This window comes from Apaloderma vittatum, unplaced genomic scaffold (genome assembly GCF_000703405.1).
Source record: "Apaloderma vittatum isolate BGI_N311 unplaced genomic scaffold, ASM70340v1 scaffold5345, whole genome shotgun sequence".
NCBI lineage: Eukaryota > Metazoa > Chordata > Aves > Trogoniformes > Trogonidae > Apaloderma > Apaloderma vittatum.
Window position 1 is genome coordinate 44,436 of NW_009717604.1, and position 13,784 is coordinate 58,219.

At 37.7% G+C, this 13,784-nt stretch overlaps 1 protein-coding gene across 1 annotated transcript in view; it reads left to right on the forward strand.

Annotated features, from left to right (window-relative positions):
* Positions 1-13,784, forward strand: part of LOC104274358 (kelch-like protein 4) — a 40,301-nt gene that overhangs the window by 19,847 nt on the left and 6,670 nt on the right. The window contains 6 exon segments of the mRNA XM_009869964.1: positions 1,894-2,067; positions 2,573-2,709; positions 5,660-5,856; positions 8,696-8,908; positions 9,840-10,026; positions 13,017-13,241. Of these exon segments, the coding sequence (XP_009868266.1) occupies positions 1,894-2,067; positions 2,573-2,709; positions 5,660-5,856; positions 8,696-8,908; positions 9,840-10,026; positions 13,017-13,241 (1,133 nt within the window).

Here is a 13,784-nt window from a genome sequence, read left to right on the forward strand (position 1 = left end):
AGCTTCAAAAGAAAACTAGAGAGTTTATAGCGCTCGTATCGTAACGTGTTTGCAATGAGTAGTATAATTTGAGATTGCCTGGACAGAAACTGTGCCCATGCACCATCCATCCAAAGATTTCACATGCGCCAGCTCTGCTGGCGACACGTACATACGCCCCAGACGACGAGGTACACGGGGAGTAACGTGTCTCTGCAGACTGGAAATGATCCTGCCCGTCCAGTGAGTCCGGCAGGGCCAGCCCCGAGTGAATATATTGACCCCTGGTGTGTCCAAAAGGAGCCAAATGTACCGAGGATCTGAAGGGCTTTGACATGCAAGTGTCCAAAAGATGGCGTATTTCAAATAGGCTGTGGCATGTCGATAAATGCAGCGCAGAAATCCAGAAAACTTCATGCGGATAGATTTTTAGATAAAAAAAAAAAAAAGAGATATGACTGGAAGACCCTAGACACACATAACAACCGTGATTTTGTTCTGCACCGTTCTGAAAAGCACGGACATATAGGAACCTTCTCGCATGGCAGAGGGGATAGAAAAATCTACTGTCTCAATTCAATATTACGTTATAATTTGATTTCTAATTATTTCCTTTGAATTCTGATTAGCTCTTTCATGAGGTATGATCTTTGAACATGTATGATCTAATTTATCTCTATTTTCTGATAATATTATGGACTTGATCTGATTTACCCACTTTTATTTTTATATTTTCTGAACTAGATGTTCAGTTGTGAATTTAATCCATTATTCTGCTAAACTTAATAGGTTAATTTCACAAAGAGATTTTATCTCTCCTAATCATTTATGAATATGCATTAACAGTGCCAAAGACAACCAGTAAATTTAATGAACCAGCTGCCATTATTTCTTAGCTGGGCTGGAAAACTGAAAAAACCCAGGTGCTTTACATTTTAATAATCTATGATAATAAACTGAGAAAAGATTTTTCTACAAAAATCTTTAAAATAGTGTTGAAGTTGCAGCATTTTCAAGATATGTGATATACATGTGAATCAACCAATGCATTACTGTTTTACTAAAACCAAATTAATATAAAAATAAATATTCTTAAAGAAAATATAGAAAACACATCTCAACCTGCAACATAGTCCATATTAAAAGGCAGTAAGGGATTATGCCTTAAAAAACCCTGTATAGGTACTTTAAGTGGGACATCTAACAGAATTCTAGAGTGGGAGAAATACGTTTATACTGTGCATTGCCCTAAAAAGGCAGAGAAAATAGTTTGTCTTTATTATTTGTGTGCAGATTCTAAAAGCTCTACTGATTTCATCCGCTTTTAGTTTGGTAAATTGTCTAGAATTATATGGTCCTTGTGAAATTGTCTTCTGATTCATTCCCACTTAGTAAAGCAATTCAGTGTACAAAGAGAAAATGAAGCCAGACCTAAAGACATGCAATATTCAAAATTTCACATCACGTGATATTTTAGCTATTAGTATCACAGGAGAACAGGTTTGGTATTTACCTATTCTGTAGGGAACTCCAGCTTGTGTGAGCCTTATCATGGAATCACAGAATGGCCTAGGCTGGAAGGGACCTTAGAGATCATTTAACCCAACCTCCCTGCCGCCAGGGACGCCACCTGTTGAGTAGATCAGGCAACACATGGGGACTGATCGGGAATCGAACCCGCAACCTTGGCATTCTTAGCGCCACGCTCAACTGACTGAGCTAACCGGCCCCTTAATAAAGCAAAACTTGCAGATAGCAAACAGGAAAAAGTAGAAGGGGGCATAGCAAGACCAGGTTCCCAAGAGATTTTACAACTTGAAACATTTCTGTGTTGCCATTTGAACAAAAACTACGCGAAGACTGTAATCAGCATTTCTAAAGCTCCACGCTTCGCACCCCTCCTTGGCCTTGCAGGCTGTCAACAACCAGCGGCTCGCTGCTTGGGATGAACACCAATGGCTCAGATGAGTATTTCCACTCTACGAACCACGCTGAGCAAACTTTCCGCAAAATGGAAAATTACCTGCAGCAGAAGCAGCTGTGTGATGTCCTCCTCATAGTTGGAGACCAAAAGATTCCAGCTCACAGGTACGTCTCCCAGGCTTCAAAGCCTGAAATGTCCAAATGCCTACCCTGTTTAGTTAAGAATGAATAGTTACTGTAATTAGGACAATAATTAACAGTAGAATAAAATGATGCGATCATTTCCTATTCTACATTAATTAACAGCAGAATAAAATGATGCGATCATTTCCTATTCAACATTTCAAATAAAATGATGCGATCATTTCCTATTCTACATTTCAAATAAAATGGAATTCAACTCTGGAGCACTGATACTGCCCATCTTCCCTTCTTGCTGTTGTCAAACTCTAGTGAGACCAGTGAAGATCTGCCCAAACAAGCACTATGGAAGAAAATTAGATTGCTAATTACCCCTTAGACTTTATTGCTCACTGCCACAAGAGTTGAATTCAACGCTAAAGAGGTTTCTATTGCACACACAATTTATTATATAATAATACTGAATTTCATGCTTGCTTTTGAGAATATGATGTAATTTGCAGTCCTCCTAAAATGTTCTTTTTTCAAGGCTGGTTCTCAGTGCAGTGTCTGACTATTTTGCTGCAATGTTTACTAACGATGTGCGTGAAGCCAAACAAGAGGAGATCAAGATGGAGGGAGTGGACCCTGATGCACTGAAAGCTTTGGTGCGCTACGCCTACACAGGTAGTTCTTCCCCATTGCCCACATCATCGTTGTAAAAGAAGATAAAAATCTACTCAATACGTACCTAATTGCCCCTTCTCCCATTTCATACTAGTACATAAATACCTGTATAAATCATGCACACGTGATGTAAACTTTTCTCTAGAGAGGAGGAATAAATACTACTGATTTATATAATAACTTATTCTAGAAGATATGGAGAAAAGCTAACATAGGAATTCATGTTGGACATCTTTCTTTAAGTAAATGCAAATTATTTCAGAAAATTTAATGACAAAAAAGCCTGTTTTGCAGAACAGTGTCCTATGAACTTGCCTGTCATGGGTAGCTATAGAAATGGCCTGCCTGGGTGAGAGTTACTTGTCTTATTCAAGGCTCCTGAGTAGGATTAATCAGAGGAAAACAGGAATATGATCACACCCACGAGTACACCAACTTTTTCCAAGAGAAAGCGCCAACACACTCTGAAAAAGCTTTACTTATGTTGTCCTGAAAAATTATAGTGCTTTTAGCTTAATGAAATTAAACAATAGCAGAATGCCATATATATATATTTTTTCCCCTAATTTATTTTTCCTCATTTTCAGCATTGCTGAGTCTGAAACAATTGAACCAAATAGTCAAAAAAGACCAAGTCAAAGTCTGTGAAATCCGTTTTGTCCCCTCTATAGTGAACAGGGGAAAAAAAAAAAAAAAGTTGTAGAACATGACCACTATAGTAGTATATATTACAATTAGCAATATCCAGATCATTCAAACCTATGCAGTTTCTGGAATTCTGCACGTTCTGGTATTTGGCAAACCTCTCAATGCAGACAGCAGCAGCTCCAGCCAGAATCATTAAAGGGAAACCCTTTCTCCCCTACTAAGCTGTGCAGTTCTGTGACCAAAAAATGTTCCAAAATTAAAAAACTGAAAATTACCCCCCCATTAAGTAACAACAGAACAGAATAACAGCTTTCTGAATTTATGAACTGTAAACTGAACCATCTCCTCAGCTAACCACTATTCACTATAACATCCACTACACCCCTGCCATCTGATATCCCACACAGGACACTCCTTGTTTGCTTTTGAAGGAAATAACACAATTTCAATATTGAAACAGATGGGGAGGTTCAATATTGAGACAGGGAGGTTAGAAGATGCATCGCAGGTATCTATTAATATTTTTATAGTGCTTTAAAAGGGCTTAATTTTTTTGTCTCCAAGTGATCAAAGTAAAACAAAGACCCAATTATATTCACCCTGTTGTCATCACATCATATATGTTAATAATAGGAGACTTCTTCACTTGCTAGATGAAGCACTTTGTAAATCTGGACTGTTGCATAAGGAGAGAAATCTTGAGAAGGTTAAGTGATCTGCAACCCAGGTCAGAAACACAAGTTTTTCTACACAAAATAGACTCCATTTTTAGGTGCAAATAAGAGAGTAAATATAGGGGTGAGAGCCAATGCTGCATAACATCTGTAACGCAGCAATACCACGACAATGACTGAGCACACATTATCCAGGGAAATAGGTTGCTACAAGTGCAAAGAACCATAGAATGATTTGGGTTGGAAGGGACCTCAAAGATCATCTACCTTCAACCTCCCTGCCATGCCAGGTGGTGTCCACATGGTTCCTCTTGATTAAATTTCATCTCTTTCAGCTTATTTAATGCAAAATCACATGAAAGAACATATATGAGACTGCAAAAGGAAATATCAGACTATGAAATAGTGCAGATTTCCTTGTGAAATCAGGATTTCCAGAAATCTTTGGTTTGAGACATTATATTGCAATCTTCATTAACAAGAACATGTACCAGTCTTGCTATATACATTCAGCAACTCTTCTGAGTTGTAGAGTGAAAACCAACCCCAAACATTGCTCTATTCTGCACCCTGCCAGCCCTTCCTCATTTCTTGCAGAAGTTGGAAGGTATTATTTAACTTACAAGGCAAAGGACATTAGGAAGAGTTGGACTGTGTTAAGGTAACACTGCTGGAGACTGCTATGGAAAACTGAATTTTCCTACTGCCTCCGCCATAGCTTTTCATGTGATAATATCCAAGCGTCTAAACCAAGCACTACTTTTTTCCTAGGTAGTGAAATAAAAAGGTGACTTTCAGAGACAACAATGATAACTTTCAGAATTGTTTACATATTCTACTGAAATAAATAAACGAACTTGGGTGAAGAAACCTCTTAGAGTTCTACTCTGATGATAATTTTGACTGTAATTTCCCAATACGACCGTTCTCCACGTGTTAAGTGGAGATGGTGTGTATCATCCTTCCACAGAAGAAGCTGGAAAAGAAATTTCTGAGGAAATTGGATGTTGTCATGATAAATGGAAAATGCAGTCATAAAAGCCCCAGTGGCTCTTTTTTTCAGAATAGGATTTTAGCATGGTGTATCAGCTAGGGAATTGAACCATCTATTCAGCAACAAAAATGGAAGATCTTATTAAATAAACACCTTCCAGTCTATCCATAAACAACAAAATTCTCACATCATTAAAAATGTAAATGCACAAGTTTACAATGGAAGAAATCGTGTTTCCTGCACACAATGCTGACACTTCCTAACTATGGATATGGAAGTTCTTGTATGTAATATAAACTTATTCTATATATTCTTATGAATTATTATATGAATTTCAGGAAAGGTTTTTCTCTAATCATACCTTTCTATTTTAATTTTTTCCAGGAAAAATGAAATCTAATAGTGTTAAAGCTCCAACAAAGATGTTCTGATCACTGTATTCAAAATCCACCAAATCCTTTAAGTCTGTTAAAAAAGTATGTTTAAAGAATCCTTCAGCAGATTTGTGAATCACAGCATACCTTTTCAAAAATTTTCAGGGGAGAAAAATTGGGGAGTGGGAAGCTTTAAAGTAATAAAAATGATGAAGAAAATGACGAAACTTTTTTTCCCCTCCTATATGCAAACTGCACAGGTATTCTAGAGTTAAAGGAAGACACTATAGAAAGTTTGCTAGCTGCAGCTTGTCTTCTCCAGCTATCCCAGGTTATTGAGGTGTGTTGCAGCTTCCTCATGAAGCAGCTCCATCCTTCCAACTGCCTGGGGATCCGCTCTTTCGGAGATGCTCAGGGCTGCACGGAGCTCCTGAAGGTGGCCCACACGTACACCATGGTAAGAGGGACAATTGAACTGCTTTGCAATTCTAATGATGACAGCAAGTGACCATAATCTCCCAGAAAACATATGGGCTTTGGTGAAGTTGAGCCAGCTGAGCAGGGCTCAGGGCTGCTGCTCTTTCCAAAACTGAAGCAGGGGCTCTGCTCTTCCAATGCTGGCAGGGTCAGTTCTGTCAAGTCCCTGACGTGGGGACAGCTCTGCACAGCTCAGTCTCCAAAGTGAAATTTAACCGCTGTGACTGTTACACAAGTACTGGAAGAAGAGAAAAGCATGCTTAGAAAAACACTCAGTTCCGTTGTTTCCTGTTTCAGACTCCTTGTAGAAAGACATACTTACCAAATGCAAATTTTCAGTAGGTATGTATTTCTTTCCCCCCAAAATACAAGAAATTAGCCTTAACATGGCTAATGTCAAGAGGCAAATGGCAATGGCCCATTCTTAGGCATTTGGTTCAACACAAAGAAAATTCTAAAGCTGATTTCAAGGCAAGACACACAGAAAAAGAGCCAAAATAAAGAATGTTCAGGAAAGATTTGGAATACTGAAAAGAAGCACATTCCTGACTGGAGCATAATCCTCCTCTGGCTCAAAGCAAGAAATGAATATTCAGAGCGTGGGAAACAGCGAAGCAAGATAACTTGCTGTGAAACCAAATCAAGAGATAAATATTCAGGGCAACAAGATGTGCTATAGCAACTTTGAACACAAAAAGAATATCAACTGCTACAGCTAAGTAGATATAAAAAGAACTACTTGTTAGGAGACACATGGCAGCTTTATGCTTGAAATGTTAGTGTAGCATGTTAAAAACCAGTTTAGAGGCTTCATAATGCTGAGAGAAATCCAGAAAGCGATTGCACACTTCCACACGCTGAAATAAAGGAGTGGCACGTGTAGATTGAGGGCACTGGTTATGCTTCCTCCTGTCATACTAATGAATGGTTTCTTTAGTAACAATCTGGATTCCTTTTATATTTTCAAGTTCAATAAGAGGCATTTAAGACAGAGGTTCACTCGTTGTCCTTGCTGCCCCACACAATTCTATACAAAGTCAAAATCAGAAACTTCCACCGCTCTGCTGTTTCTTCTTTTCTGCCACCATCCCTAGCACACAAGAATCAACTTGAAGGATTTAAAATTCCTTGTCCAGAGTCCTGCAAAACTGAAATAAGATCCCATGGTTAAACATATGATTTTATGATGTCAGACAACAAGAAAGCCTGTTTTCTTTAGACTTTTTCACCATTTGAATCCTCCAGTCTTTCCCAGGAGTTACACCTTCACTAGTTTTCAAAACTGTGCATCACAGAAATGACGGTTTGGTGTTTGAGAACACGAATGTGAGGGATCACCATGAACCCGTGAGACTGAGCAGTCCTGTGCGTACAGACTTTACACTACGTCTGCCTGAAAACAACTGGGACCATTTCCACCTCTAGAACCACCTCCTGCATCTTACGTGCAACACAGATTGAGAATCCACATCCACAATCTAGAAGTAGAAGAGGAAATGTGCACCTCTCTGAAATAACCATAAAGAATATCTTCTTTTAAACCCCTGAAGTGATGTCAAAAATAACTTGGGAGAACAACACATCATAACATTGTGTAGACACACCAGTGTTATGGAAGACAATAAACAAAACATTCTGTTTTGTTTCATGCCAACCTCAACCACTTCAAAATGCATACCTTAGGGGAAAGACCATAGCATTGAACTGTAAATACAGGGACCATTCAAATGAACTAGAAGTATTTAAATATTTTTAGAAGATAATCAGCTATAAACACCACATCCATTCAATAAAAACAGACACAATGGAGACCTTCCCCTTCAAGCACTTTAGTCACTGATGCCAAGTATTAACATTTTCCTGCCTGGTATCTTTTCATGCAGAGAGAACTTGTTCTGATAAACAACTTGTGCTATATTTGTAACTAAATGTGGAGTGGCCTTCCTGTTCCTCTTCCCTGAATGTCACAAAATATTAAAGCAGGATATGCATAACGGAGCAAAGTTAACTTCTCCTTTAATCACTGATACTTCTATATTTACAGCCTTTGGTATTCTTGAAAGGAGTTACTGAAAACAAATAATACAAATATCAGTTACCAAAATTTCTTCATCAGCCCTATTTCAATCTGGTTCCCAGATCAGATATATTACTTCCAGGTACCTAAATGGAAACTAATATTTCAAACACAGAAGTGAATTCCTACATGTGTTTCTTTGCAAGTAACAAAACTCCCTTATCTCTCTTGACAAAATTTCTTTTTTTTTTCCTTTAGAAGTAGCACAAGCAAGCATACATCATAGAAAATACTGTTAGAAAAATGAGTTTAATTTCCCTTGCTGTGTATTCTGTTACTAAGAGCAGACATACAGAACCAGCAACTGGCACAGCTCATTGCAAAAGGACTGAAAGTTCCAAGATAATTTGCTTAAAACTTTTGAATCTGACTGTAACAAGAGTTACAGTTTATTTGAATGCCCATTTGGCATTCTTAAGATACACATTGCATCTTTGAAGTGTCTTTAATCACAATGACGAAAAAAGCCTGCCAGTGGCAAATCCCTAAGACAAGACATACTGACAAGAAGCCCAACAAACACCTCTGTAAGCACAGTAGCGTGAAGATGAGCATTATTCTTCAGTTCTGCAAGGCAGCAAAGAACAACCAAAACTTTCCTTAAATAATACAAGGAGATTCAGTATTCTTGAGAATATGTGTTGCATTTCCCTATACTGTAGCCTATGTTATCTAAGAAAATGTTACTTCAAGTTGCGAAAATTATCAGTGCATTGATTTTTTTTTATTTTTTTATTTTTAGGAACACTTCACAGAAGTAATAAAAAACCAGGAATTCCTTTTGCTCCCTGCTAATGAAATTGCAAAACTCTTGTCTAGCGATGACATCAATGTTCCAGATGAAGAAGCCATATTCCAGGCATTAATGATGTGGGTGAGGCACGACTTGCAAAACCGGCAACGAGACCTGGGAATGCTCCTTTCTTACATTAGGCTGCCACTACTTCCACCTCAGGTATGGATGTGAAGGGCTAACACGGAACTTAACTGCAGACTGTTTGAATTAAACATCATTTAGACAGAGAAAAGAAGTCTGTGAAAAAGTTCCAAGTTTGGTGATTTATTAGTTTTTTTTAACTGTAGATATGTTTATAATTTATGAACATCAATTAAAAAAATGCCACAATGCCATTGTAATTATTAGGCTCACAATTATCTCTCTAAAAATGTCAGTCTGGTGGTATTACAAAAACACTTTTTCTGTTTGTTGGGTAGCAACGGTAGTAGTTTATCCTCTAATAACACAGAAACTTAGATACCATGCAAAGATACTTATTTAGATATATTAAACTGCAGGATAGACAAGGCACAATACTTATTTCTTTATTGCAGTAAAAAGTCCCCCAAAATAAAAGAATCTAGATTATTGCTGAGATGGACATACTGTTTTACAATAAGCTGACACTGTTGTACCTGTGTCATAGACGATTCTATGTATCTCACCAGAAAAGCTTATAGGAATGTCGAGACTATCAGGACACTACAGCTCCTCCATATCAAAATACCATAAGTATTTAATTTACAATATATTTAATGTATTTTAATATATTCTAATATTCAGAGATGCCCAGTGCTATACGTTAGATTTGCTTGTACTCACATCAGAAGTTCTGCATTCAGATGGTGCAGGACTATGTTTGTGATTTTAACCTTTTCTGAAGGTTATAAGAGAGTTTGCAGGAGAATTAAAGCAAAGACATCACATTTAAAAACTTTTTCCCCTACCTTGATGTTGTTTTGCTTGCATTAAAGCAGTGTACCCAGCAAAGGTTGAGTGAGAAATGAACTAAAAATGAGCGTTTGTAGCTACAAATGTTTTAATTACTAAAGTGCATCCAATTGTAATGATTTAGCTATATGTAAGATCCTCACTTTTCATTCCTTAGTTGCTAGCCGATCTAGAAAATAGTCCAATGTTTGCAGACGACCTAGAGTGTCAGAAACTTCTTATGGAGGCTATGAAGTACCACCTTCTACCAGAAAGGCGGTCCATGATGCAGAGTCCTCGAACTAAGCCTAGAAAATCTACGGTGGGGGCGCTTTATGCTGTAGGAGGTATGGATGCCACTAAAGGTAAGTTCAGAAATCAATTTAATTATATTAATTAATTGTATTACAGACATCCAGAGAATATATGAGGATTATTTAAAGATGTCTGTTAGGAAAACAGCAGTTTAGGGATGAAAAGGTAGAAAAAACAATAAATCACAAAACACAATCCTATGGGTTTGATGCTTTTTCTTCTTCTAAGAATGGCACGTTTCTAAATGATATGCATATACCTTGAAGTGCAGATTAAAGAAGTTTGATTCAAATGGTGATTTTAAAAATAAGGTTTGTAAGAATTTGTGAATATAGCCTGACTTTACAAATCATCTTGACTTGAAAATTTCAGAATTTGTTTACTGTTCTTTTAGAAGACTGTGCTCCATTTTTTGACAAGAGGTAGAAGGCTGGAAAAGATTTTAAAGTGAAGGAAAATAAAACTAAAAAGCATTGCTGAACTAGAGACATGTCTTAGCTAAATCTTATCCATCCTTATTAAAAAAATTTTAGATGGAAAGATTTTTACTTTTTCATGAGTGCAACAATATGTGTAGCTTTTTGCAAGATGCAATAATCAGATTTTTTTCCAGGTTTGTAGTTGAAAAGTTAAGCATTTTGTATTTCAGTTTTTACTATTTGATTTCCACAACTGCAATCAGCTTACAGCTTTATGCATTACACTGCTCTATTTAGCAGGCAGTATATCATATTATTTTCTACAGAAACCTGAGCTTCAGATCCACAGCTTGGAGCCAAAGAACTGTAATTAATTTAAAGTCTAGCAACTTGCTGAACAGTATTTCTTCTAGCTGTGTGAATTCACTTTTAATAGAATCACAAAGCAGTTAGTTCATTTCACGGCTTGCAAAAAGTTGCTGATGACTGATTTTTCCTATATGAGAGATCTTGCGGTGCTGCTTTACTACCTCCATGCAGTCAAACCAAGTGCAAAATACACATTCATCGCCATCACAACATGAAAACACTCATTCTTAGGACAATTTAGCAAAATGAAATTAAACTGGAGCAATTAGTGCAGTCTCACTGGCGATACTGATCATTCAGGAATTATATAAAACGATCAAGAATTCAGGGTAATCTTTAAAGTATCTTCTACCAAATCAAGAATAAACTTTTCTAATAGGTTTTCCTCAGTAAAGTTACGCAAAGAAAGGGCTATTTCAGTCAACATCTGCACTTCCTGATGGTGCCTCTTCTACTTCTTGCCTTGGAAGAAAGCCAATTGTTTGAACTTTTGCCTTTTGATGGTTGAGAAGAACAGCACTTCCCCTCCTCCCTGCTGTCCTCTACAGCTCTGACTCATACTTTGAGTCTGGGCTGGACTGTGAGATAAAGGAAACAGCACCTAAGAGACTACTGGAAGCTGGAAGAACAGCTCTGAGCAGGGAGTAACTCTCACCTCTGGCAATAACACGCTTTCTGTGATGAAGAGAACTCAGGCAAAGCCAGGTTTGGGCTTGTGCTTATCTCAGGTGCTATAGGAAGTCAAATCGACTTCAAACGATCAAAAGAAGATCAAAGAACTACTGATATTTTGAGAAACATCAATTACACATTAACTTTCAAAACCTACCTTCCAGTCTCTGTAAAAATTACAGCCTACAGGGTATGGTACGAGCACACCGTATAGTTTAATGTATTTTTCCTGTTTTTTAGTTAGTGCTTTTGAAGCTGAGAACTTTGGGGCACTCATGTATTAGCACAGAATAAATGAGAAGGAATCAGAGCAAAGCAGAGAGAACGGACTGACGAAATGGAAAGGACAGTCCAAGAATTGCAGTTGCTCAGAACAAAAGACAGGAAAGTGGAAAAAAAAAAGTAGAATTTCTTTCTCTGATTGCAGATGGATCTGGTAGTTACTTTCCCAGTTCTATGCATCTGGAAGAGGATATAGAGGAGAGAAAAGATATGAGATAAGCTCTTCCTTTACTAAATTTACTGAGCACAGTAGATGATCTGAGCAGGTCTTAAACCCAAATGCTACCTTCCTCTTCAGCTTTATTGCATGGTCGTTTTGCTGTTGTAAATCATTCCTTAGCCACTAACTGCCCATTGTTTTTCTGAAAATACTGTTTCTCTGGTCTCAAATCCCAGTCAAGGAACAGGCAGGAAATCAGCTCTGTTTTTCTCCTCTGGTTGCCGTCAGTTGAGCTGAAGCTGAGCTCCAGGGTGTATGGCATGTTGTTACTCAGCCACCTCCCCGCTGTGCTAAATCAGCTCTCAAAGGAGCAATTACAGCTGCTGAGTGACTGACAGGAGCCAGTGCATGGAAAAGTGTCAGTCTGGGATGGCACAGAGCTAGAGCCTTATGTATAGCTGCAGTAAAAATGTTACTACAGGTTCAGTGACCTGAAAAAATTGAAAATACAGCTTATACACTAGAGCAGAGAAGCAGGTATTGCAAGGCTGCTGCAAAGGTGAACCTCAGGGAACCAAATGTGTCCTTACACACAGCTCGGTCTTCTGCCTGTCTCCAGCATAAAATGGGAATTATCCAAACTGTTCATGAAGATGCAGGTCCAAAACTGAAGACAGGCAGAGACACAGATAAATTTTCTGGTTTTGATGGCACTAATAGTTTAAGCACAAGCAAGGATAAAGAGTACATAGCTGTGAGGTATTGTATTGATAACGAATATTTAAAAAAAAAAACTACAAAAACCCCAAACCAAACCACAAAATCACTATCTCCATGTTATTTAAACGAGGAACAGATTTAACCTATCTCCAAAAGCTTTAGTATTAAAAAATTTGCTGGCATTTAATTCTGCATTTTCTTGCCCCCAGTTTGTTTTCATAGATTTGAGGATCATAAAGGCAGGCAATTTAAGCAGCTTTCTCACTAGGTTCACATTTTGTGACCAGAGTTCTGGGGAGTCACAGTAAAAGTCCACACACAGAATTTCAATGTTCTACAATTTAATAATGTTTTTGGGTTGTACTACTGACTGCTGGGTACTGATCAGTTCATGGCTATCTCATAATACTCTTAACAGGTACCACCACAATTGAAAAATATGACCTTAGGACAAACAGCTGGATACAAATCGGTACTATGAATGGCCGACGATTACAGTTTGGAGTTGCAGTAATTGACAACAAGCTCTACATTGTGGGAGGAAGAGACGGTCTGAAAACTTCTAACATCGTTGAATGTTTCAACCCCATCACCAAAGTTTGGACAATAATGCCTCCTATGTCCACACACAGACACGGCCTAGGTAAGAGGTGCTCTTTCTTTGTAAATACCTTGCAGCACATGCAAAAGAATTTTGATTGACCCAAATACTGCTGGCATACCTTTGTAAAGCATTTCATGGCATGCGGTATTATTCATAAAGAATACTTTTCAAAGATGGAGTTGCCTATTGCCATAATTTTATGGCATTCACAGTGAACAAAGAATATGAAATCCAGAATTTATTTCTGGAACTATAAAAAAAATGAGAATACTTTTACAGTTGAGGAGACTGGGGGGGGAATATAGATTTCTGAATAAATTATATGCGAGTTCTTACAAAAAAAGCTGGCTTCTCTTAAGTTTATAGAGACAAGTATGGCTTGAAACCATTGATAACTTCAAATGACAGAAGACTGTTATTTTAACAAATAATAGAAAAAGGTTGATCTGGAATTATTCAGTAAATCTTTGTAACCTGAATCTCCTTCTCCGCTGCTTGGTGGAGAAAGTACAGTGCAGGGTTTTTACCAGCTAGTCTGTCAAACTTATAGAAGCAAATACTTAGTAGGCAGCAAAGGGAAAG